Source organism: Palaemon carinicauda, chromosome 32 (genome assembly GCF_036898095.1).
Source record: "Palaemon carinicauda isolate YSFRI2023 chromosome 32, ASM3689809v2, whole genome shotgun sequence".
Classification (NCBI taxonomy): Eukaryota; Metazoa; Arthropoda; class Malacostraca; order Decapoda; family Palaemonidae; genus Palaemon; species Palaemon carinicauda.
Window position 1 is genome coordinate 17,068,418 of NC_090756.1, and position 26,648 is coordinate 17,095,065.

A 26,648-nucleotide genomic window follows, 5' to 3' on the forward strand; every position below is an offset into this window, starting at 1 on the left:
GCAGGCCACTCCCTACACTCTAGGCTGGGCGAACCCTGCTCGCAGCGATGCCCTCTGCACAAAGGACACAGAGAATACGGGTCGGTCTCCAACGATGACATGAAGGTACCGCAAGCGGCACCCTCACGCCCTCGACAGGTTTGCATGAAGGCAATCGTAAGAGAAAACATGCACACCTGAAAAGAAAAGATCAAAAAGTCAAATGACAGTGTAGGGAGAGAGAAGAGACGGCTGATCTCTACCGAGCCAAAAAGAAAAAGTGACGTACCTCACATCTATGCAAGTATATATAGAGGTGGCTGGGTACCCCACATCCTACCAGCTAAAGCGGTTATTCAGGGTTGCCACGTCGCACTTCAAGTCTAATGGCTACCTTCCATCTTTGCCAAAAGATAATCCAAATAAATAACGGAATGTTTGTTAGTATGGGAACAACTGAAAATACTGATATACTATACTGTTCCCGCATCACAACTCACCCCATATGCATTCCACAGTCTAACATGATATTTTTGCCACCAATCGTCACCAGGATGCAGCTTCGCCCGACATCCTGGCCGGCACCTGAAATAATAAAACTACATTAAAACTGTGCAGAATAAAGAAAACAATTACAGCACCTAAGATTATTGTAAGCGTTAGATGACATGAAGTTAGAGTTTATGAATCCTCCTCCTTTCCCTACATTAAGGGGTCGGTTGCCTGATGCACCCTCTCCAATGCCTTCTATCAAAGGCATCCTCTTCCACCGAACCTCTTCTCTCCATCCCATCTTTCACCATATCCCACCATCTAATTCTCTGCTTCCCTCTTGATTGTCTTTCCCCAACAGGTTCCTTCTAAACCAAAGCATTTACTGACTAAATATTTTCTGAAGTAAGCACGAGTACTGGAAAGAATTTTTTTTTTACGTAAATGCATTATTATAATTACATCTAGCTACTTGGATAAGCAGGATGCTGTAAGCCCAGTGGCTCCAACAGGGAAAATAGCCCAGTAAGGAAGGGAAATAAGGAAACAGATAGAATAGTGTGGCTGAGTGTACCTTCAAGAAAGAGCAACATAGTGGATTTTGATAAAAATTTTATTTTTATTAATAAAATAAATTTTTGAATATACTTAACCGGTGATCATATAGCTGCAACTCTGTTGCTCGACAGAAAAACCTACGGTCAAAATACGCCTGCGATCGCTATGCAGGTGGGGGTGTACATCAACAGCGCCATCTGTCGAGCAGGTACTTAGTACTCCAAGTAAACAAAGAACCAATTTTCTCCTCGGTCCACTGGGTCTCTATTGGGGAGGAAGGGAGGGTCCTTTAATATATGATCACCGGGTAAGTATATTCAAAAATTTATTTTATTAATAAAAATAACATTTTTCAATATTAAACTTAGCCGGTGATCATATAGCTGATTCACACCCAGGGGGGTGGGTAGAGACCAGCATTACATGTTTACATTATTATGAGCTAAGTATTTTGTATTTCATTTTAGCAGTTATTCAAAATAACAAACATAAAATAAATAAGTACCTGGTAAGGAAGTCGACTTGAACAATTACTCTGCCTTTTTAAGTACGTCTTCCTTACGGAGCCTCGCGATCCTCTTAGGATGCTGAGCGACCCCTAGGATCAGAAGTATCAAGGGTTGCAACCCATACAACAGGACCTCATCAAAACCTCTAATCTAGGCGCTTCTCAAGAAATGATTTTGACCATCCGCCAAATCAAGTAGGATGCGAAAGGCTTCTTAGCCTTCCGGACAACCCAAAAACAATAATAAAACATTTCAAGAGAAAGATTAAAAAGGTTATGGAATTAGGGAATTGTAGTGGTTGAGCCCTCACCCACTACTGCACTCGTTGCTACGAATGGTCCCAGAGTGTAGCAGTTCTCGTAAAGAGACTGGACATTCTTAAGATAAAAAGACGCGAACACTGATTTGCTTTTCCAATAGGTTGCGTCGATTATACTTTGCAGAGATCTATTTTGTTTAAAGGCCACGGAAGTTGCGACAGCTCTAACTTCGTGTGTCCTTACCTTCAGCAAAGCTTGGTCTTCCTCATTCAGATGGGAATGAGCTTCTCGTATTAACAGTCTGATAAAATAGGATAAAGCATTCTTTGACATAGGCAAAGATGGATTCTTAACTGAACACCATAAAGCTTCAGACGGGCCTCGTAAAGGTTTTTAAATAGAACTTAAGAGCTCTTACAGGACATAAGACTCTTTCTAGTTCATTTCCAACCATACGATAAGTTTGGAATATCGAACGATATTGGTCAAGGCCGAGAAGGCAGCTCGTGTTTGGCTAGAAAACCAAGTTGTAGAACATGTAGCCGTTTCGGATGAGAATCCGATGTTCTTGCTGAAGGCATGAATCTCACTGACTCTTTTAGCTGTGGCTAAGCATATCAGGAAAAGAGTCTTAAAGGTGAGATCTTTCAGGGAGGCTGATTGTAGCGGTTCGAACCTGTCTGACATAAGGAATCTTAGAACCACGTCTAAATTCCAACCAGGTGTAACCAAACGACGCTCCTTCGTGGTCTCAAAAGACTTAAGGAGGTCCTGTAGATCTTTATTGTTGGAAAGATCTAAGCCTCTGTGACGGAAGACTGATGCCAACATGCTTCTGTAACCCTTGATAGTGGGAGCTGAAAGAGATCGTTCTTTCCTCAGATATAAGAGAAAGTCAGCTATTTGAGTTACAGAGGTACTGGTCGAGGATACGGATACTGACTTGCACCAGTTTCGGAAGATTTCCCATTTCGATTGGTAGACTCTAAGGGTGGATGTTCTCCTTGCTCTAGCAATCGCTCTGGTTGCCTCCTTCGAAAAGCCTCTAGCTCTCGAGAGTCTTTCGATAGTCTGAAGGCAGTCAGACGAAGAGCGTGGAGGCCTTGGTGTACCTTCTTTACGCGTGGCTGACGTAGAAGGTCCACCCTTAGGGGAAGTGTTCTGGGAACGTCTACTAGCCATCGAAGTACCTCGGTGAGCCATTCTCTCGCGGGCCAGAGGGAAGCAACTAGCGTCAACCTTGTCCCTTCGTGAGAGGCGAACTTCTGCAGTACCTTGTTGACAATCTTGAACGGAGGGAATGCATATAGATCTAGATGTGACCAATCTAGTAGAAAGGCATCTATATGAACTGCTGCTAGGTCCGGGATTGGTGAGCAAAATATTGGGAGCCTCTTGGTCATCGAGGTTGCGAAGAGATCTATGGTTGGCTGGCCCCAGGTGGCCCAAAGTCTCTTGCATACATCCTTGTGGAGGGTACATTCTGTTGGAATTATTTGTCCCTTCCGACTGAGACAATCTGCCATGACATTCAAGTTGCCTTGGATGAACCTCGTTACTAGTGAAATGTCTAGACCTTTTGACCAGGTGAGGAGGTCCCTTGCAATCTCGTACAATGTCAGAGAGTAGGTCCCTCCTTGCTTGGAGATGTACGCCAAAGCCGTGGTGTTGTCCGAGTTCACCTCCACCACTTTGCCTTGAAGGAGAGACCTGAAGCTTTCCAGGTCAGACGTACTGCCAGTAGCTCCTTGCAGTTGAAATGCATTGTCCTTTGACTCGAGTTCCATAATCCCGAGCATTCCCTACCGTCTAATGTCGCACCCCAGCCTACGTCCGATGCGTCCGAGAAGAGAACGTGGTTGGGAGTCTGAACAGTCAGGGGAAGACCCTCTCTAAGGTTGATATAGTCCTTTCACCAAGTCAGACAAGACTTTATCTTTCCGGAAACCGGGATCGAGACCGCTTCTAGCGTCTTGTCCTTTTTCCAGTGAAAAGCTAGATGGTATAAAAGAGGACGGAGGTGTAGTCTTCCTAGTGACACAAATTGATCCACGGATGACAGTGTCCCTACCAGACTCATCCACAGCCTGACTGGGCAGCGTTCCTTCTTCAGCATCTTCTGGATGGATAGCAGGGCTGGGGGTTGATCGTCTTGTTCAGCAACGTCCTCATCAGAGGGTTCCTCATCCGAAACTGATGAGGAAACGGCAACGGAGTGGGCAACGTCTGACTCGCTGAATCCGGTCGCACTGGTGGATGCGTGACGGAGCCGGACGCAAGATCATGGTACTGCTGCACAGTCTGTGAACTGTCAACCATGGGGATGCGAGGAAGTACAGCGACAACCCGAAACTGTCTAGACTGTCTGGGTAGTACAGACAACCCCTTATCGGGTTGCTGAGGTTGCCGCACTGCATCACAACAAGTCACCCTGCTGGTTGTTGAACGTCTTCCCAGTGAAACACTGAACGTCCACAACCACCTCCGAGAGTAGCTTAACGTCAACGTGCGACTGGCAACCCACACTGGGTCGCACCGGTGGAGGAACCATCTCAACTGGCGGACGTGAGTAGGATACCTCAGCGTCAACAGGGCGTACAACCAACCGGTAGGAAGGTCGTTGGCAAGAAGGTTCTTCTCCGTAAAAAATCCTCTATCAAGGACTAAGCTTGGACTGCATGTCTTGCAACAAAGCCCAAGGTCTATGGGAGCAGGTGTGGCAACAGACGGGGTTAGCGACTGAAGCGGAACCATTTACCCTCCCTGGAAGCATGTTATGCTTAAATTAAAGTCCATAGGAGGCTAAGCAGCTTAAGGCTCCTCTCCAAATGACAGAGTCCTCAAGGGAATATCAGAAGGAGGGAGACCAGCACTTTCTCATCTACAGGAACCATATCCGAGAAAAGCTAGGTTCTCTCAGTGAGGGTTTCACTGGTGCAAAAGCAGCAGACCAGAAGGCAACGTTATGAAACTGCTTGACAGTCTGTGAACTGTCAAAAACTGAACTGTCAACCACAACAGGAGCGTGAAGACATACAGCACTGGTGTATAAGTAGCAGACCAGAAGGCAACGTCATGTAACTGTTTGACAGTCTGTGAGATGGCAACAACCAAAGTTGTGTGGGGAAGCCTCAACTCCTGACTGACTAGTTTGCTGCGGGCGAGTGGTGGTAACCACAGTGTGTTGCGGAGGCTGACACACCGTGTCAAAACACGGCAGCTTGTGGTAGCTCACGCACGGCAACGGAGTGCTCTGTGTGTGGGAGTCATCATACATCTGGCAGGGTTGACTGTGCATGGGTGGAGGAGCTCTCACAACAAGAGTGTGAGAGCAGGAAGCCATGCCGAGCGCACAACCGTGGGAGGTGTAGGCCCAAGGGTGCATCGTCAACCTTCTCCGCAGTCGGAGTGTGGGAGCTGGCAACAACAAAAGCAGAGTGCTGGAGCGTGGGAGGGGCTGCGGTGGGTTGCGGAGCATGCTGTATGGTATGCGGAGCATGCTGTATGGTATGCGGAGCATGCTGCATGGGTTGCGGAGAAAGCCGCATAGTGCTGGAACCCGGCAGCTCTACAGCACCTTCCCACTGCTGATGCGGAAGCTCACGCATGTCAACGGATGGAGCAGCAAGAACATGCGTCTGGCAGGGTGGACTGCGCATCGGTGGAGGAGCTCTCACAGGTGGAGTGTGGGAGCAGGCAGCCGCAGTATCTGCTGAGCGCACAACCTCGGCGGGTTGTAGGTTAACAGGTGCAGTGTTAACCTTCTCAGCATGATACTCCTGCATGAATGCCGCAAGCTGAGACTGCATAGTCTGCAGCATGGACCACTAGGGTCTATGAAAGACAAAAACAAACGGAGCTACTGTCCGTTGTGACTGAGGGTCTAAAACAGCTGGTGCGGCAACAGACGGAGTTACTGCCTGTTGCGGTACCACCTTGCCTCTCTTGGGAGGTGTGCAGTCGTCGGATGACTGGAGCGAGTCCGAACTGACCCAGTGGCTACACCTAGGCCGTTGGACTTGCGCGGAAGGGACCGACTTGCACTTAAAAGCTGCAAGATTTGGTCCATGGTTTCTGCGAGAAACCTCTTCCGCAGACGAGGAATAAATGGGCTCTCTCGTCTTTGTGTGGGTGGGGTGATCACGTCGGCAACGTGTGTAGATACACCCGAAACCACGGAGGGAAACGTCTGTTCGTATATCAAGCCTGTGGAACCCATAAGTCCTTCGACATTACTTCTCCCCTGGGCTTGGGAGCTTGTAAGAGGTATCGGACAAGGTGAACAACTGGCACGAACAAACGAACCCTCGAACGCAACACTGTAACACTTTGCGCATATCACTTTATCACTTTTGATTTTCTGTTTGCACTTATTTCACTGAACTCGAAACTTTAAGTGATTTGTACCTGAAACACGCAATCCTATCCTTCATTAAAAGGTAGTAATTGCGAAAACAGTTTTACAATGTAACAGAAAAACATAATGAAAGATAAAGAATTCAGTGGCTGGAAAAGAGACTAAACACTAGATCAAATAAACTACGTTTAAAATCTCTCACCGCATAAAGCCTGGGAACAAGAATAAAACTCTAGAAACGTTTTACCTTCTTCCCCTATAGCGACTAGGGAGAAGAGAGAAAAACGAGAACAACGTTACCCGCTTGAACGAAACGTTTATCCTCCTCTCTCTCCCTCCGTCTCTATCTCTCTCTCTCTCTCTCTCTTGACTTAGAACCTGAGAGATGAGCCCAATTATATATCGTTAAAACATATTATTTGTTAAAGGAAAAAAAAAAACTGAAAGGTTTCCCAAATAAAAAGTTCCTTTATTAGAATTAAAACCATTTAAGCTAAGAAAGAATGAACGAAACGCTAGAATCGGTTTACTCTTACTGCAACGTGAAACCGTGAAATACTCTCTCTCTATCGTAACGATAGAGCGCATGTTGAACGTTCTGAACGTCAACAACTGCGGAGACTAAACTAAACGTTAGTTCATCTTTGAAAACAGTACGAGACTATCAAAGAAATTCTTTCAAAAACATTAAAATTAAAATAGCATAAATTCTTAACAGGAAATACGATATGACGGGCTCAATGTTAATTAACTTCGGTTCCAAGTAAGGACCGCCTACTATTAGGAAAGGTCGCATATAAACAAACATAAAAATTAATTTTTATAAGTTTATAATAAATGGAAAGTTAATCGAAGAGGCCTATAAATGGCGGAGAGATATAAAATAAATCTATAACTTTGTTAAGCAAAATTACCAAAAACCTAAACACACTTCCGTCTAAGGGAAGGGTCGGTCATTAAAAGTGAAAGAGAGTCTATACTCTCTTCGACACCAACACTTCCGTCTAAGGGAAGGGTCGGCCATTAAAAAGTGAAAGAGAGTCCATACTCTCTTCGTCACCATAATTAAATCTATCCAAAACGAGTTCAAGTTTTGAAATGAAGATAAAACCCCTGCATAGCGAAAGTTCAAAACTGGAATAGTGTACTTCACCAAAAAGTTGTGAAAACAAATCCAGTTAGGGACGGCGTATTAGTAGGTCTTGCCGGTGGCACGACAGAGGAAAAATTGAGTTCTTGTTGACAAGAAGTACTTGAGTACCTACTCACAGATGGCGCTGTTGTGTACACCCCCACCTGTATAGCGATCGCTGGCGTATCCCGACCGTAGATTTCTGTCGGGCAACAGAGTTGACAGCTACATGATCATCGGGTAAGATTAATATTGAAAAAAACTACGTTTACAATCTCTCACCGCACATAGCCTGGGGACAAGAATAAAACCCTAGAAACGTTTTACCTTCTTCCCCGTACAGCGACTAGGGAGGAGAGTAACACGAGAACAACGTTACCCGCTTGAACGGAACGTTTTTTTTTTTTTTTTTTTTCTCCCTCCGTCTCTATCTCTCTCTCTCTTTCTCTCTTGATTTCGCACCTGAGAGAAGAGCCCAATTATATATCGTCAAAAAAAAACATGTTATTTGGCTAAAGGAAAAAACTGAAAGGTTTTCCAAATAAAAAGTTTCTTTAATTTAGAATTTAAACCATTTAAGCTAAGAAAGAATGAACGAAACGTCAGAATCGATTTACTCTTACTGCAAAGTGAAACCGTGATACACTCTCTCTCTATCGTAACGATAGAGCGCATGTTGAACGTCCTGAACGTCAACAACTGCGTAGTCTAAAAAACTAAACGTTAGTTCATCTTTGAAAACAGTACGAAGACTATCAAAGAAATTCTTTCATAAAACATTAAATTTAAAAAGTTTTAAATTCTTTAAAGGCTAAATACGATATAACGGGCTCAACGTTGATTAACTTCGGTTCCAAGTTAGGACCGCCTACTATCAGGAAAGGTCGCATATAAACAAAACATAAAAATTTATTTTTATATGTTTATAATAAATGGAAAGTTAATCGAAGAGGCCTAATAAAGGCGGAGAGATATTAAATATATAGATCTATAACGTGTTAAGCAAAATACTAAAAACCTAAACACACTTCCGTCTAAGGGAAGGGTCGGCCATTTAAAAGTGAAAGAGAGTCCATACTCTCTTTGTCACCATAATTAAATCTATCCAAAACGAGTTCAAGTTTTGAGATGAAGATAAAACCCCTGCATAGCGAAAGCTCAAAACTAGAATAGTGTACTTCACCAAATAGTTGTGAAAACAAAACCAGTTAGTAACAGCGTATTAGTAGGTCTTGTCAGTAGCCCGACAGAGAGAAAATTGGTTCTTTGTTTACTTGGAGTACTAAGTACCTGCTCGACAGATGGCGCTGTTGATGTACACCCCCACCTGCATAGCGATCGCTGGCGTATTTTGACCGTAGGTTTTTCTGTCGAGCAACAGAGTTGCAGCTATATGATCACCGGCTAAGTTTAATATTGAAAAATTAGTGTATAAATACAGTATATGTCTATGGTACTTGGGTAATAAGCATTGTATGATGGCACTCTAGGTCAATCCCCCAGATCAAGTTAGGAGCTAGTACCCAAAGTTAGGCTTCAATAGATCTAAGATGAAGCAGAACTATTTTTTGTTTCTCACAAAATGTGAAAAACTATTCAGCCACTTAATTATTTTCCATACATTATTATTATTTGAAAACTTGTTTCCATTTGGGTCAACAGCTACACAAATTAAATTCTGTTTTGCATTGACTACCAACCACCAAGCTACAGGTAAAAGTTAGGTTGAAGCTTACTGTGTGGTAAGTGGCTGAAAGAAAATCAGTTCAGTTGAACTGTACACGAACTAGCCTATAGTCTAAGCCTGACGGTAAAAAAAGGCCAAACATTCAAAATAGCCAAGCTATGACATTGGAAAGTTTGTAGATTGGCGGACTTGGGTTGTCTAAGGCATAGAAAAGGGTAATCTCACCTATCCTTACCTAACTAGACATGTCACTAAAGGGGAAGTTAATGCACACCCTCCCCATTACCTCTATTAAGCTTAGATAGTGGGTATTTATATTATCATCATTATTATTACTTGCTAAACTACAACCCTAGTTGGAAAAGCAAGATGCTATAAGCCCAACGACTCTAACAGGGAAAATAGCCCAGTGAAAAAGGAAATAAGGGATAAAAATGTTATTTTCATTAGTAAAATAAATTTTTGAATATACTTACCCGATGATCATGTAGCTGTCAACTCCGTTGCCCGACAGAAATCTAAGGTCGGGATACGCCAGCGATCGCTATACAGGTGGGGGTGTACACAACAGCGCCATCTGTGAGCAGGTACTCAAGTACTTCTTGTCAACAAGAACTCAATTTTCTGTCCACTGGTTCTCTATGGGGAGGAAGGGAGGGTCCTTAAATTCATGATCATCGGGTAAGTATATTCAAAAATTTATTTTACTAATGAAAATGTTATTTTTATTAATAAAATAAATTTTTGAATATACTTACCCGATAATCATGTAGCTGTCAACTCCGTTGCCCGACAGAATTCTATGGAGGGATACGCCAGCTATCACAATACTAGAAGGGGGTGTATTTACCAGCGCCACCTGTGGCCAGGTACTCAAGTACTTCTTGTTGACACCTCCTCAATTATTCCTCGGTCCACTGGTTCTCCATGGGGAGGAAGGGAGGGTCGATTAAATCATGATTATCGGGTAAGTATATTCAAAAATTTATTTTATTAATAAAAATAACATTTTTCAATATTAAACTTACCCGATAATCATGTAGCTGATTCACACCCAGGGGGGTGGGTGAAAACCAGTGTACAAGATTAAAGGATAGCTAAGTATCCCATATTTCATATAATCAGTTATCCACAATAACAATGAAATAATAAGTACCTGGTAAGGAAGTCGACTTGAACCGTTACTCTGCCTTTAATAAGATCGTCTTCCTTACTGAGCGCAGCGTTCCTCTTGGGAGGCTGAATCAACTCAAAGGTGCTAAAGTATACAGGGCTGCAACCCATACTAAAGGACCTCATCACAACCTTTAACCTTGGCGCTTCTCAAGAAAGAATTGACCACCCGCCAAATCAACAAGGATGTGGAAGGCTTCTTAGCCGACCGTACAACCCATAAAAAGTATTCAAGAGAAAGGTTAAAAAGTTATGGGATTATGGGAATGTAGTGGCTGAGCCCTCGCCTACTACTGCATTCGTTGCTACGAATAGACCCAGGGTGTAGCAGTACTCGTAAAGAGACTGGACATCTTTGAGATAGAATGATGCGAACACTGACTTGTTTCTCCAATAGGTTGCATCCATAACACTCTGCAGAGAACGGTTCTGTTTGAAGGCCACTGAAGTAGCCACAGCTCTCACTTCATGTGTCCTTACCTTCAGCAAAGCAAGGTCTTCTTCCTTCAGATGAGAATTTGCTTCTCTAATCAGAAGCCTGATGTAGTAAGAAACTGAGTTCTTAGACATTGGTAGAGAAGGCTTCTTGATAGCACACCATAAGGCTTCTGATTGTCCTCGTAATAGTTTTGACCTTTAGATAGTACTTAAGAGCTCTAACTGGGCAAAGTACTCTCTCCAGTTCGTTCCCCACCATGTTGGACAGGCTTGGGATCTCGAACGACTTAGGCCAAGGACGGGAAGGAAGCTCGTTTTTAGCCAAAAAAACGAGCTGTAAGGAACATGTAGCCGTTTCAGATGTGAAACCTATGTTCCTGCTGAAGGCGTGGATCTCACTTACTCTTTTACCTGTTGCTAAGCACACGAGGAAAAGAGTTTTTTAATGTGAGGTCCTTAAAAGAGGCTGATTGGAGCGGTTCAAATCCTGATGACATTAGGAACCTTAGGACCACGTCTAGATTCCAGCCTGGAGTGGACAACCGACGTTCCTTTGAGGTCTCAAAAGACCTAAGGAGGTCCTGTAGATCTTTGTTGGAGGAAAGATCCAAGCCTCTGTGGCGGAAAACCGCTGCCAACAAACTTCTGTAACCCTTGATCGTAGGAGCTGATAGGGAGCTTACGTTCCTTAGATGTAACAGGAAGTCAGCAATCTGGGTTACATTGGTACTGGTTGAGGAAAACTGCATTGGCCTTGCACCAGCTTCGGAAGACTTCCCATAAAGACTGATAGACTCTGAGAGTGGATGTCGTCCTTGCTCTGGCAATCGCTCTGGCTGCCTCCTTCGAAAAGCCTCTAGCTCTTGAGAGTCTTTCGATAGTCTGAAGGCAGTCAGACGAAGAGCGTGGAGGTTGGGAGTACCTTCTTTACGTGAGGTTGACGCAGAAGGTCCACTCTAGGAGGAAGAGTCCTGGGAACGTCGACCAGCCATAGCAGTACCTCAGTGAAACATTCTCTCGCGGGCCAGAGGGGAGCAACCAACGTCAGCCGTGTCCCTTTGTGAGAGGCGAACTTCTGAAGTACCCTGTTGACAATCTTGAACGGCGGGAATGCATACAGGTTGAGATGGGACCAATCCAGCAGAAAGGCATCCACGCGAACTGCTGCTGGGTCTGGAATCGGAGAACAATACAAGAGGAGCCTCTTGGTCATCGAGGTAGCGAATAGATCTATGGTTGGCTGATCCCACAGGGCCCAAAGTCTGCTGCAAACATTCTTGTGAAGGGTCCACTCTGTGGGGAAGACCTGACCCTTCCGGCTGAGGCGATCTGCCATGACATTCATATCGCCCTGAATGAGCCTCGTTACCAGCGTGAGCTTTCGATCTTTTGACCAAATGAGGAGGTCCCTTGCGATCTCGAACAGCTTCCTCGAATGAGTCCCTCCCTGCTTGGAGATGTAAGCCAAGGCTGTGGTGTAGTCGGAGTTCACCTCCACCACCTTGTTAAGCTGGAGGGACTTGAAGTTTATCAAGGCCAAATGAACTGCCAACAACTCCTTGCAATAGATGTGAAGTGTCCTTTGCTCCTGATTCCATGTTCCCGAGCATTCCTGTCCGTCCAGTGTCGCACCCCAGCCCGTGTCCGATGCGTCCGAGAAGAGACGGTGGTCGGAGGACTGAACAGCCAATGGTAGACCTTCCTTGAGAAGAATGCTGTTCTTCCACCACGTTAGAGTAGACCTCATCTCTTCGGAAACAGGAACTGAGCCCGTCTCTAGCGTCATGTCCTTTATCCAGTGAGCAGCTAGATGATACTGAAGGGGGCGGAGGTGGAGTCTCCCTAACTCGATGAACAGGGCCAGCGATGAAAGTGTCCCTGTTAGACTCATCCACTGCCTGACTAAGCATCGGTTCCTTCTCAGCATGCTCTGGATGCATTCTAGGGCTTGGAAGATCCTTGGGGCCGACGGACAAGTCCGAAAAGCTCGACTCTGAAGATCCATACCCAAGGAGACAATGGTCTGGGATGGAACGAGCTGAGACTCCTCAAAATTGACCAGGAGGCCCAGTTCCTTGGTCAGATCCATAGTCCATTTGAAAATCTCCAGACAGCGACGACTTGAGGGAGCTCTTAAAAGCCAGTCGTCTGACGGAGCCGGACACAAGATCATGATACTGCTGCACAGTCTGTAAACTGTCAATCATGGGCAAGCGAGGAAGTACAGTGACAACCCGAATCTGTCTAGACTGTCTGGGTCGTACAGACAACTCCTTAACGGGTTGCTGAGGTTGCCCACTGCGTCACAACAAGTCCCTTCTGTTGGTTGTTGAACGTCTTCCCCGTGACACATTGACTCCGTAAACAAAAAATCCTCTAACAAGGACTAAGCTTGGACTGCATGTCATGCAACACAGCTCAAGGTCTATGGGAGCAGGTGTGGTAACAGACGGGATTAGCGGCTGAAGTGTAACCATTACCTTCCCTGTAAGCATGTTATGCTTAAATAAAAGTCCATAAGAGGTTATGCAGCTAAAGGCTCCCTCCAAATGACAGAGTCCTCAAGGGAATATCAGAAGGAGGGAGAAAAGAACTTTCTCATCTACAGGGACCTTATCCTAGAAAAGCTAAGTTCTCTGAGTGAGGGTTCACTGGTGCAAAGCAGCAGACTAGAAGGCAACGTTATGAAACTGCTTGACAGTCTAGTGAGTTGGCAACAACCCAAGATGTGTTGAGAAGCATGCGGTAAGGTATGCAGAGCATGATGTATGCAGAGTATGCTGTATGCAGAGCATGCTGAATGCAGAGCATGCTGTATGCAGAGCATGTTGTATGCAGAGCATGCTGAATGCAGAGCATGCTGAATGCTGAGCATGTAGGAAGTAGAGCCTGCTGTAAGCAGAGCCTGCTGAAAGGAAAGCAGAGCGTGTGCATGGCGTTTAACATTTCTCAGAAATTCCATGACCAGTGCTAGAGTGCTTAATGCATGCTTGCATGGGGTTTAAACCATGGTATGCTGAACAGCAGAGTCAGAACGAGCTGGAACAACAACAGAGGTTTCCTCAACTTGAGGGAAAACCTGAGGTTCAGACTGCATAGGCTGAACAACAGACGGAGCAGAAGGCAGGTGCAAGGGTGAAGGAGGTTGACTCCTAGCAAGAGTTGCACCCAAGGATTGTACCAGCTGAGCGGAGGACGGAGGCGGAGTAGTCCGTTCCTGTTCCTGAGAGATGAGTGGAGCATGAGAAGGTTGAGGCTGCGCAGAACAAGGTAAAGTTCTAGCAAGCTGAGGCTCCTGAGGCGCAAGTGCATGGTGTAGATGAGCTTGCCTAGATGAGGGTTGAACTCGGTGCAGCGCTGGTTGAGCAGACAGACTCACGGAGGGGAGAGGTTGTTGTACCCCAACCGAGAGTTGCACCACTGGAGGAGCAGCAAGGGGAGGAGGAGGAAGTGTAACTCTCCTGATCCCAAAGCAAGGGTTGCCTTAAAGAAGGCTGAGGCTGAACAACACTGTGAACAGCAAACTCCGAAAGTGGATCAACATCGTACGCCTGGCAGATGGAGCTGCGACTGGGTGCAGCGAGTGCAGGCGGGTGCAGCACAGGCTGAACGGGTGCAGGAGGTTGGTGCACCACCGGTGCAGGCGGGTGCAGCATAGGCTGAACGGGTGCAGGAGGTTGGTGCACCACCGGTGCAGGCGGGTGCAGCACAGGCTGAACGGGTGCAGGAGGTTGGTGCACCACCGGTGCAGGCGGGTGCAGCACAGGCTGAACGGGTGCAGGAGGTTGGTGCACCACAGGTGCAGGAGGTGCAACACTCTCAGCACGACACTCACGCATCAAGTCCGAAAGCTGTGCTTGCATGGACTGTAGTAGAGTCCACAACATCATACGCCTGGCAGATGGTACTGTGATCAGGCGGAGCGAGTGTAGGAGGAGGGAGTGTAGGCGGAGGCGGTGGAGCAACACTCTCAGCCCGACACTCACTCATCAAGTCCGAAAACTGTGCTTGCATGGACTGTAGTAGAGTTCACAACATCGTACGCCTGGCAGATGGTGCTGCGACCAGGCGGAGCAGGTGCAGGCTGGGCGAGCACAGGTGCAGCGAGAACAGGTGGAGGGAGTGCAGGCGGTGCAACACTCTCAGCCCGACACTCACGCATCAAGACCGAAAGTTGTGACTGTATGGACTGCAGTAGAGTTAACTTGGGGTCGGCAGACACTAAGTTCTGCTGAGGTAAAGCCTTAACAGCAGAGATCTGTTGTGGCAGAACCTTACTCCTCTAAGTCGGAGTGTAATTGATGACTTAGGAGAGTCAGAGCTAACCCAACGACTGCATTCGGGTTGTGAACTTTAACTTCGTACGTCTGGCATAGGTCTGGACTTAACGTTTAAGAAGTCTTGAGACCTGAGACCAGCGTTACTCTGCCTTTATTTTCTCCCCTAATCTCTTCTGCAGACGAGCAAAATAAGGGCTCAATCGTCTGCGGGTGGGAGTGACGGTCTCGGTAAGACACGCCCACAACCACCGAGAATACTTCTGTGCGCCGATCAAGGCCTGCTGAACCCTTATGCCCTTCGACATTGCTTCTCCCCTGGGCTTGGGAGCTTGCAAGAGGTCCCGGACTGGGAGGACGACTGGCGCGCACAAAAGTACCCTCACGCACTAATCACTTATCACTTTGATTTCTGTTTGCACTTATTTCACTGAACTCGAAACTTAAGTGGTTTGTACCTGAAATACGCAATTCTATCCTTTCTCAAAGTTAGTAATTGCGAAAACAGAATTACAATGTAACAGAAAAATCTAATGAAAGATAAATCAGTGGTTGGAAAGAGACTAAACACTAGATCACTCTAGAAACGTTTAGTTTCTTCCCCTAAAGAGACTAGGGAGAAGAGCAAAAATCGATAATGACGTTACTCGTACGCCTGGCAGGCTTGAATGAAACGTTTATCCTCTTTCTCCCTCCGTCTCTATCTCTCTCTCTCTCTCTCTCTCTCTTGACTTAGAACCTGAGAGAAGAGCCCAATCATATATATCGTTAAAACATATTATTGTTAAAGGAAAAAACTGAAAAGTTCCTTTATTAGGATCAAAACCATTAAGTAAAGAAAGAATGAACAAAAAGCTAGACACGGTTACTCTTACTGCAACGTGAAACCGTGAACATTCTCTCTCTATCGTAACGATAGAGTGCAAGTTGAACGTTCTGAACGTCAACAACTGCAGAGACAAAACAAAACGTTAGTTCAGCTTTGAAAACAGTACGAGACTGTCAAAGAAAATCTTTCAAACTCTGTGGCGGAAATAGCATAATATGTTAACAGGTAAAACCGAAATGACGGGCTCAAAGTTTATTAACTTCGGTAAAAGACCGCCTACTATTAGGAAGGTCGAATATAAACAAATATAAAAATTAATTTTAATGAGTTTATAATAAAAGGAAGTTAATCGAAGAGGCCTATAAGAGGCGGAGAGATATAAAATAAATCTATAACTTTGTTAAGCAAAATTAAGAAAGAGAGTCTATACTCTCTTAGACACCAACACTTCCGTCTAAGGGAAGGGTCGGCCATTGAAAGGTGAACGAGAGTTCATACTCTCTCGTCACCAAAATTAATCAAATTAATTCCAAAAGCTAACTAAGCTAATATAGAAGTTTTCCAGTAAAGCGACAGCCGAAATCAAAGAGAAATACTTCACCAAAGTCGTGAAAATACTCCAAGAACATAAGCGTATCCCAGAACGTCTTGCCGGAAGCACGACAGAGGAATAATTGAGGAGGTGTCAACAAGAAGTACTTGAGTACCTGGCCACAGGTGGCGCTGGTAAATACACCCCCTTCTAGTATTGTGATAGCTGGCGTATCCCTCCATAGAATTCTGTCGGGCAACGGAGTTGACAGCTACATGATTATCGGGTAAGTTTAATATTGAAAAATAACATTTTTCAATATTAATCTTACCCGATGATCATGTAGCTGATTCACACCCAGGGTGGTGGGTGGAGACCAGCATACATGTTAACATTAGAAGCTAAGTATCCCGTATTTCATTTTAGCAGTTATTCAAAATAACAAACATAAAATAAATAAGTACCTGGTAAGGAAGTCGACTTGAACCATTACTCTGCCTTTTTTAAGTATGTCTTCCTTACTGAGCCTAGCGGTCCTCTTAGGATGCTGAACGACTCCTAGGTGCTGAAGTATGAAGGGCTGCAACCCATACTAAAGGACCTCATCACAACCTCTAATCTAGGCGCTTCTCAAGAAAGAATTTGACCACCCGCCAAATCAACCAGGATGCGGAAGGCTTCTTAGCCTTCCGTACAACCCAAAAAACAACAATAAAAAGTATTTCAAGAGAAAGATTAAAAAAGGTTATGGGATTATGGGAATGTAGTGGCTGAGCCCTCACCTACTACTGCACTCGCTGCTACGAATGGTCCCAGGGTGTAGCAGTTCTCGTAAAGAGACTGGACATCTTTGAGATAGAATGATGCGAACACTGACTTGCTTCTCCAATAGGTTGCATCCATAACACCCTGCAGAGAACGGTTCTGTTTGAAGGCCACTGAAGTAGCGACAGCCCTAACTTCATGTGTCCTTACCTTCAGCAAAGCAAGGTCTTCTTCCTTCAGATGAGAATGTGCCTCTCTAATCAGAAGCCTGATGTAGTAAGAAACTGCGTTCTTAGACATCGGTAAAGCAGGCTTCTTGATAGAACACCATAAAGCTTCTGATTGTCCTCGTAATGGCTTTGTCCGTCTTAAATAGTACTTAAGAGCTCTTACTGGGCAAAGTACTCTCTCTAGTTCGTTCCCCACCAAGTTGGACAGGCTTGGGATCTCGAACGACTTGGGCCAAGGACGAGAAGGAAGCTCGTTTTTAGCCAAAAAACCGAGCTGCAAGGAACATGTAGCCGTTTCAGATGTAAAACCTATGTTCCTGCTGAAGGCGTGGATCTCACTGACTCTTTTAGCTGTTGCTAAGCAAACGAGGAAAAGAGTCTTTAATGTGAGATCCTTAAAAGAGGCTGATTGAAGCGGTTCGAATCTTGATGACATCAGGAACCTTAAAACCACGTCTAGGTTCCAGCCTGGTGTGGACAACCGACGTTCCTTTGAGGTCTCAAAAGACCTAAGGAGGTCCTGTAGATCTTTGTTGGTGAAAAGATCCAAGCCTCTGTGGCGGAAGACCGCTGCCAACATACTTCTGTAGCCCTTGATCGTAGGAGCTGATAGGGATCTTACATTCCTTAGATGTAACAGAAAGTCAGCTATCTGTGTTACAGAGGTACTGGTTGAGGAAACTGCATTCGCCTTGCACCAGCTTCGGAAGACTTCCCATTTTGACTGATAGACTCTGAGAGTGGATGTCGTCCTTGCTCTGGCAATCGCTCTGGCTGCCTCCTTCGAAAAGCCTCTAGCTCTTGAGAGTCTTTCGATAGTCTGAAGGCAGTCAGACGAAGAGCGTGGAGGCTTGGGTGTACCTTCTTTACGTGAGGCTGCCGCAGAAGGTCCACTCTTAGAGGAAGAGTCCTGGGAACGTCCACTAGCCATTGCAGTACCTCGGTGAACCATTCTCTCGCAGGCCAGAGGGGAGCAACCAACGTCAACCGTGTCCCTTCGTGAGAGGCGAACTTCTGAAGTACCCTGTTGACAATCTTGAACGGAGGGAACGCATACAGGTCTAGATGGGACCAATCCAGCAGAAAGGCATCCACGTGAACTGCTGCTGGGTCTGGAATCGGAGAACAATACATCGGGAGCCTCTTGGTCATCGAGGTAGCGAATAGATCTATGGTGGGCTGACCCCACAGGGCCCATAGTCTGCTGCAAACATTCTTGTGAAGGGTCCACTCTGTGGGGATGACCTGACCCTTCCGGCTGAGGCGATCTGCCATGACATTCATGTCGCCCTGAATGAACCTCGTTACCAGCGAAAGCTTTCGATCTTTTGACCAAATGAGGAGGTCCCTTGCGATCTCGAACAACTTCCTCGAATGAGTCCCTCCTTGCTTGGAGATGTAAGCCAAGGCTGTGGTGTTGTCGGAGTTCACCTCCACCACCTTGCTTAGCTGGAGGGACTTGAAGTTTATCAAGGCCAGATGAACTGCCAAAAGCTCCTTGCAGTTGATGTGAAGTGTCCTTTGCTCCTGATTCCACGTGCCCGAGCATTCCTGTCCGTCCAGTGTCGCACCCCAGCCCGTGTCCGATGCGTCCGAGAAGAGACGGTGGTCGGGGGTCTGAACAGCCAATGGTAGACCTTCCTTGAGAAGAATGCTGTTCTTCCACCACGTCAGTGTAGACCTCATCTCTTCGGAAACAGGCACTGAGACCGCCTCTAGCGTCATGTCCTTTCTCCAGTGAGCAGCTAGATGATACTGAAGGGGGCAGAGGTGGAGTCTCCCTAACTCGATGAACTGGGCCAGCTATGAAAGTGTCCCTGTTAGACTCATCCACTGCCTGACAGAACATCGGTTCCTTCTCAGCATGCTCTGGATGCATTCTAGGGCTTGATTGATCCTTGGGGCCGACGGAAAAGCCCGAAAAGCTCGACTCTGAATCTCCATACCTAGATAGACAATGGTCTGGGATGGGACGAGTTGGGACTTCTCTATATTGACCAGGAGGCCCAATTCCTTGGTCAGATCCATAGTCCATCCGAGATTCTCCAGACAGCGACGACTTGACGGAGCTCTTAAAAGCCAGTCGTCCAAATAGAGGGAGGCTCTGATGTCTGCCAAGTGAAGGAATTTGGCAATATTCCTCATCAGTTTGGTAAACACAAGAGGTGCCGTGCTTAGGCCAAAGCACAGGGCTTGGAACTGGTACACAACCTTTCCAAAGACGAACCTTAGGAAAGGTTGGGAGTCTGGATGGATGGGGACGTGAAAGTACGCGTCTTTCAGGTCTAACGAGACCATCCAGTCCTCCTTCCTGACCGCTGCTAGGACCGACTTCGTCGTCTCCATCGTGAACGTCTGCTTGGTGACAAAAGCATTGAGAGCACTGACGTCCAGCACCGGTCTCCAACCTCCTGTCTTCTTCGCTACCAGGAAGAGATGGTTGTAGAAGCCCGGGGATTGATGGTCCCGGACTATGACTACCGCTCCCTTTTGTAGCAAGAGCGACACCTCTTGTTGCAACGCTAGCCTCTTGTCCTTCTCCTTGTAGTTGGGAGAGAGGTTGATGGGAGATGTTGCTAGAGGGGGACTGCGGCAGAACGGAATTCTGTACCCCTCCTTTAGCCACTTCACAGACTGAGCGTCTGCACCTCTGCTCTCCCAAGCTTGCCAGAAGTTCTTGAGCCTGGCTCCCACTGCTGTCTGGAGAGGAAGGCAGTCAGATCCTGCCTTTTGCGGACTTGGAACCCTTCTTGGATTTGCCACGGTGACTGTCGGCACGGGTACCTCCTCTGCTGGAGGTTCTGCCACGAAAGGGCGGGATGAACCTAGTTGCTGGTGTGTCCACTGCTGCAGGACGGAAAGGTCTAGGCACGGAAGGTAAAGCTTTAGCCTTACGTGCGGAAGATGCCATCAGATCATGGGTATCCTTCTGGATCAGCGAGGCAGCCATCCCCTTGATCAGCTCCTCCGGAAACAGACACTTGGAGAGAGGAGCAAACAATAACTCCGACTTCTGGCAAGGAGTGATCCCAGACGACAAGAAGGAGCAAAGATGTTCTCTCTTCTTAAGCACTCCCGACGTGTACGAAGCCGCAAGTTCACCAGACCCATCCCGAATGGCTTTGTCCATGCTAGACATGATCAGCATGGCAGAGTCCTTATCCGAAGGGGAAGTCTTTCTGCTTAACGCTCCCAAACACCAATCGAGGAAGTTGAAGATCTCAAAAGCACGAAAGACTCCCTTCAACAGATGATCCATGTCAGAAAAGGACCAGCAAATCTTCGATCGTCTCATAGCCAGCCTGCGGGGAGAGTCAACCAGACTTGAGAAGTCGCCCTGGGCAGAGGCAGGAACTCCCAAGCCGGGTTCCTCTCCCGTGGCATACCAGACGCTAGATTTGGAAGCAAGCTTGGTAGGCGGAAAGATGAAAGCAGTCTTTCCCAGTTGCTTCTTGGACTGCAACCACTCTCCCATAACCCTCAAAGCTCTCTTGGATGAGCGTGCGAGGACAAGCTTGGTGAAGGCAGGAGCAGCAGACTGCATGCCCAGAGCAAACTCGGAGGGAGGAGAGCGAGGGGTTGCAGACACAAACTGTTCTGGATACAAGTCCCTGAACAAGGCAAGGACTTTACGAAAGTCTAAGGAGGGAGGCGTAGACTTGGGCCCTTCTAAGTCGGAGTGCGGTTCATCCAAATGTGCAGATTCGTCATCCGATACTCCATCATCCGAAAGCTGAGTAGGAAGTGGCAAAGGTGGAGCAGAAAGCTGAACGGCTGAATCCGGCAGCACGGGTGCATGCGTAGCTGCTGCGGATCCAACATCATGCCGCTGCTGGTCAGTCTGCGAGCTGGCAACAACAAAAGCAGAGTGCTGGTGCGTGGGAGGGATTGCCGTGGGTTGCGGAGCATGCCGTATGGGATGCGGAGCATGCCGCATGGGTTGCGGAGCATGCCGCATAGTGTCAGAACACGGCAGCTCTACAGCACCTTCCCACTGCTGATGCGGAAGCTCACGCATGTCAACGGATGGTGCGGCAAGAACATGCGTCTGGCAGGGTGGACTGCGCATCGGTGGTGGAGCTCTCACAGGTGGAGTGTGGGAGCAGGCAGCCGCAGTATCTGCTGAGCGCACAACCGCGGCAGGTTGTAGGTTAACAGGTGCAGTGTCAACCTTCTCAGCATGATACTCTTGCATGAACGCAGCAAGCTGAGACTGCATAGTCTGCAGCATGGACCACTTAGGGTCTACCGTGGTTGGAGCAGCAACAGACGGAGCAGTAGCCTGTTGTGGAACCACTCTACCTCTCTTGGGAGGTGTGCAGTCTTCGGAAGACTGCGGCGAGTCCGAACTGACCCAGTGGCTACACCTGGGCCGTTGGACTCGCTCGGAAGGGACCTTACGCTTGAGAGGTCGTGAGACCTTGGTCCATCGTTTCCTCCTTGAAACTTCTTCCACAGACGAGGAATGATGGGGCTCATTCGTCTGTTTGTGGATGGGACGATCTCTGACAGATACGTCCGCAACCACTGAGGGTACATCCGTACGCTGATCAAGGCCTGCCGAACCCTTTGGTCCTTCGACATTGCTTCTCCCCTGGGCTTGGGAGCTTGCAAGAGGTCCCGGACTGGGAGGACGACTGGCACGAACAGATGTACCCTCATGCGCAACACTGACACTGACACTTTTCACTTCACTTGCACTAACAACACTTCCCACTGCACTTTTCGCTTTCAGCTCTTTGACATCTGCCAAAAGCTGATTACGGTCATTAGCCAATGACTCCACTCTGTCACCAAGAGCCTGAATGGCACGCATCATATCCGCCATGGATGGCTGAGCACTAGTAGCAGGGTCGGGAGTCACCACTACAGGGGAAGGAAAAGGTTGAGGGGCATGGGGAGAGGAAAAATCAACAGAGCGAGAAGAACTCCTCCTGATCCTATCCTTCTCTAGCCTACGTGCATTTTTAAGGAATTCGTTAAAATCGAATTCCAAAAGCCCAGCGCATTCCTCACATCGATCTTCCAATTGACAGGATTTACCCCTACAATTGGAACAAACGGTGTGAGGATCTATGGAGGCCTTCGGAAGACGCCTAGTACAAGCCCTAACACTACACTGCCTGTACTTAGGGACTTGAGACTGGTCAGACATCTTGAATTGTAGAAATAGTCAAGGGGGGATTCCAAAATCTAGCAAAGTTCGTTAACAAGTAATCCAAATTAAATCCAAAAGCTTGCTAAGCTAATGATAAAGCTTCCTGAATAGCGAAGGCTAAAATCTAGAGCGAATACATCACCAAAATCGTGAGAAACTACTCCAGAATCAACAGCGTATCCAAGTAGGTCTTGCCGGTGGCACGACAGAGGAAAAATTGAGTTCTTGTTGACAAGAAGTACTTGAGTACCTGCTCACAGATGGCGCTGTTGTGTACACCCCCACCTGTATAGCGATCGCTGGCGTATCCCGACCTTAGATTTCTGTCGGGCAACGGAGTTGACAGCTACATGATCATCGGGTAAGATTAATATTGAAAAAAAGAATTTAAGAACAACAATCACATTAAAATGAATCTTTTATAGCCTATATAAACTATAAACACATGAAAATAACGAGGATAAAAACTTCAAAACAACAAGAGAAAGAAAAATAAGATAGAATAGTGTAACAGAGTGAACCCTCAAGCGAGAGATTGCTAACCCAAGACAGTGGAGGACCATGGTACACAGGCTATGTCACTACCCAAGACTAAGAGAACAATGGTTCGATTTTGTTGTGTCCTTTCCTAAAGGAACTGCTTACCATAACTAAAGAGTCTCTTCTATCCTTATCAAGAGGAAAGTAGCCACAGAAAAATTACAGAACAGTAGTTAACCTCTTGAGAGGAGAATTGTTTGGTAATTCTAGTGTTGTCAAGGGTATGTGGAAAGATGAGACTGTGTAAAAGAATAGGCCAGACTATTCTGTATGTGTCGGTAAAGATAAAATGAGCCATAACAAGAGAGAGGGATCCAATGTAGTACTGTCTGGCCAGTCAAAGGACCCAATAACTCTCTAGCGGTAGTATCTCAATGGGTGGCTGGTGCCTTGGCCAACTACTACCTATAAGATTACCAAGGTTTTAAAGGCCGCTCATGAATGGCAGAGGCAAGGGACAGTGACATTGCCCTATCAAGCAGGACAATACCCTAAAGACTGACCATATATACATATGATCAGTGCCCAAGCCTCCTCTCCACCCAAGCTAGGAACAAGGAGGGCCCAGCAATGGCTGCTGATGACTCAGCCGATAGACCCATAGGCTTCCCCAAACCCCCATTCTTAGCTCACAAGGATCGTGAGGTTGCAGTGACCAAAGAAACTTGCGAGTTTGAGTGGAACTCGAACCCCAGTCTGGCATTCACCAGTCAGGGAGGTTACCACCGGCCACCTATTACCATTCATAGGTACAACAAAATATGAACGCTGATCCTCTTGGCGCTCATCTTACCAATCAAGTTTATTTCTTGTAACTTTTCCCACAAAACAACCCATTTTTGCATAACGGTAATTACAAGATTATTTTGGTTGGCTTAGGGTAAGGAGGTTCTTGTCAGTAAGGACAGCGTAATTTTGGTCAGGTTAGGTGTCAACACCAGTATTTTATACTGTACAGTATATCAATACTAACACTGGTCAGATATACAAAGAAAAGTATTCATAAATACTATAAGCCTTTTTTCAGAATGCCTTTCTTGTATGTAACTAGTGCAATGCATACCAGTTTCGCTAAAAATTAAAGAATCATAGATTAACCTGTTCCTCACCAAAATTGGATGTAAGAGCTTAAAAATAAAAAAGGTGCCCAAAGAGTATATTAGGTGATTCATTTGGTGATAGTGAACTCGATATATCGTACCATTGATATTTCTCGTGGGAGATCCTTTTCGCTCCTCATGTCAACCACGACTCTCCTCAATGGTAAAGTGTGAGTAAATTTGTCAATAATTCTTTTTTATTGTGTTATTAATTTGTACTGTACTCATTTCTGATATTAGGGGTTATATCTTCTTCACTAAATTCCATTGTAAACCTTTAAAAATAATTGTAAATGTGCATTTAAGAACTCGTGGAATACATCAAGTGAACTTTCTTTATTTCTTATAGGAAAATTGGGATATATGTATGATAGTAGCCACCTGTATGTGTGATGACGGCCAGCTAAGAATACGGCAGAGTAAGGGGGATCGCAGAGGGGCGTCAGCCCCCCATTAGGTAAGTAGGGAAGGACACAGCTTGTAGGTTAGTTTAGGTGGGGGAAGTTTAGGATAGGTAGTGTTCTTGTGTAAAGGTTTTGCAGGAAAAATAACCTACGAAATAGAAAGAAAATTCCCATTTTCTATGAATAAGGGAGGAACTGGCTGCTGATATACAAAGGCTCCAGATATTTTTGTCAGAATACAAGCTTGCTCCTGAAACAAATCAAACACGTAAACTGAGGTACTACCATATAAGAAACTAATTCGGAAACACAAGCGTCATGAACATATTTAAGTGTTAATGTTTACTGAGGTATCATCTTAGGTTAGCATATATCTCCGTAATTTTCCTGAAGCTAATATATCAGCTAAGTCACCTTAGAAAACGGGATCTATAAAACGATTGGTAATACTGTATATATTTACAATATATCCGCCCCTCAACCAACTACCTAAGACATTCAAAATCTCAAGGCCTAAAACATGAAGAGGCCTATGTTCTGTACGTTTGGAGAAATTGATATAAGGTACCCTTTATCAAAACCAAAAACGCTTAACGTATTTTCCTACAACGTAACTATCATTTATAGAATACTGTATGGGCCTTAAGCTGCCTCCCACAACCTTGAGCGTGTCATCCTCACTCCTTACCTAAAGGTGTCACCTTGATGTCTGGCATGGCGAAGCTTCAATAAACGAACGCACAAAAGCTTAAATATCCTTATATTAGCCGGTAACTTTGGGTTCACATTAACTGAACTTGAAAAAGGTTAGGGTCAAACGAGTACGACTGATTTGAAGGTTTGTTTACAATTTGGTGCCGGGAGTCTACTTTCCCAGTCTTCTTCTTCTTCGTAATTCCGAGCGAGACGTCAATTTCTAATAAACGTTGTAACCTTTTTTTTTTTAAACATATCATCTGTGTTAGAATTATTTACTGGGGCATATTACATTTCAAATGTTTTTATCAATTATATACTTTCATATACTAACCTAATAATCATAATTAACGTGAAATAAGCGGTATACGAGGCAAATCTTGTAGGAAATGTAGAACACAGGATAATTTCCGTGTGAGATAGGCTGTTTTCCCAAACAGCCTTTAAAGTAGTAGACAACAAAAAATTGCATTGCTCCTATCCACATTACTTCTCCTTCAATTTCTTTTATTAATGTAATTCGTTGACCCTTACAAATTTCATTTACGAGTACATAAATACTTATAAATATTTTGATGTAACATGTTAACAAAATGCTTACAAGTTCACATGTAAAGTAGGTTGTAATTGAGATTATAAAAGCTTTATGTTTTTTATATATTTCAGTACCCCATTAATCTAAAAAAAAATATCGATCAAGGTTGTTCAGAACACCAACCACCCGTTGAGATACTACCGCTAGAGAGATATGGGGTCCTTTGACTGGCCAGACAGTGCTACGTTGGATCCTTCTTTCTGGTTACGGTTCATTTTCCCATTGCCTACACATACACCGAATAGTCTGGCATATTCTTTACAGATTCTCCTCTCTCCTCATACACCTGACAACATTGAGATTACCAAACAATTCTTCTTCACCAAAGAGATTAACTACTGCACTGTAATTTCTGTTCCTCGTGTTTTGGTAAAGTTTTTTATAGTTTATATAGGAGATATTTATTTTAATATTCTTAAAATATTTAATTTTTCCTTGTTTCCTTACTGGGCTATTTTCCCTGTTGGAGCCCCTGGACTGTAAGGACAGTGAGACAAGCGTCACCAAGATCAACTGATACTTTATTCATTGTTGTTGTTGGGGTATTAAAGCCAACACTTGTTGTTGGCACGGGCCTTTCCCTTGGTTGGCCCGTAGGTACTTTATTCAAATGTGCGTGGGAGTATATTACAAGGTGCGGACGGAAAGGTAGGATGGCGCTGGCGCCAAATCAGATTGAAGTGCCCGCCAAAATATATGTGTTTTCTTACACTTACAAATATACGAATTATGAGTTAACAGAAACATGTAATGAAATAATACATATGTCAAAATGTAGCTCTGATAGAGTGGAATACATATACATGGGAAACCACGGTGTGGCGAAAGGAGAATTCAAATAAATAAACAGTTTGTTGATTTTCTGGACGACGAAGGGAGCGGTGTCCTTACAAGTACTCCCCCCCCCCAAGACATCGGGCAGCGTAGAGGGCTGATG

At 45.6% G+C, this 26,648-nt stretch overlaps 1 protein-coding gene across 1 annotated transcript in view; it reads right to left on the reverse strand.

Moving 5' to 3' along the window:
- Nucleotides 1-25,302, reverse strand: part of IntS11 (integrator complex subunit 11) — a 107,457-nt gene extending 82,155 nt beyond the window's left edge. Inside the window, exons 1-2 of the mRNA XM_068356612.1 lie at nt 25,109-25,302; nt 480-564 (exon numbers count right to left, since the gene is read on the reverse strand). Coding sequence (XP_068212713.1) covers nt 480-564; nt 25,109-25,136 — 113 coding nt within the window. The 5' untranslated portion in view covers nt 25,137-25,302. The remainder of the gene's footprint in view (nt 1-479; nt 565-25,108) is intronic.
- Nucleotides 25,303-26,648: the final 1,346 nt, after the last annotated feature.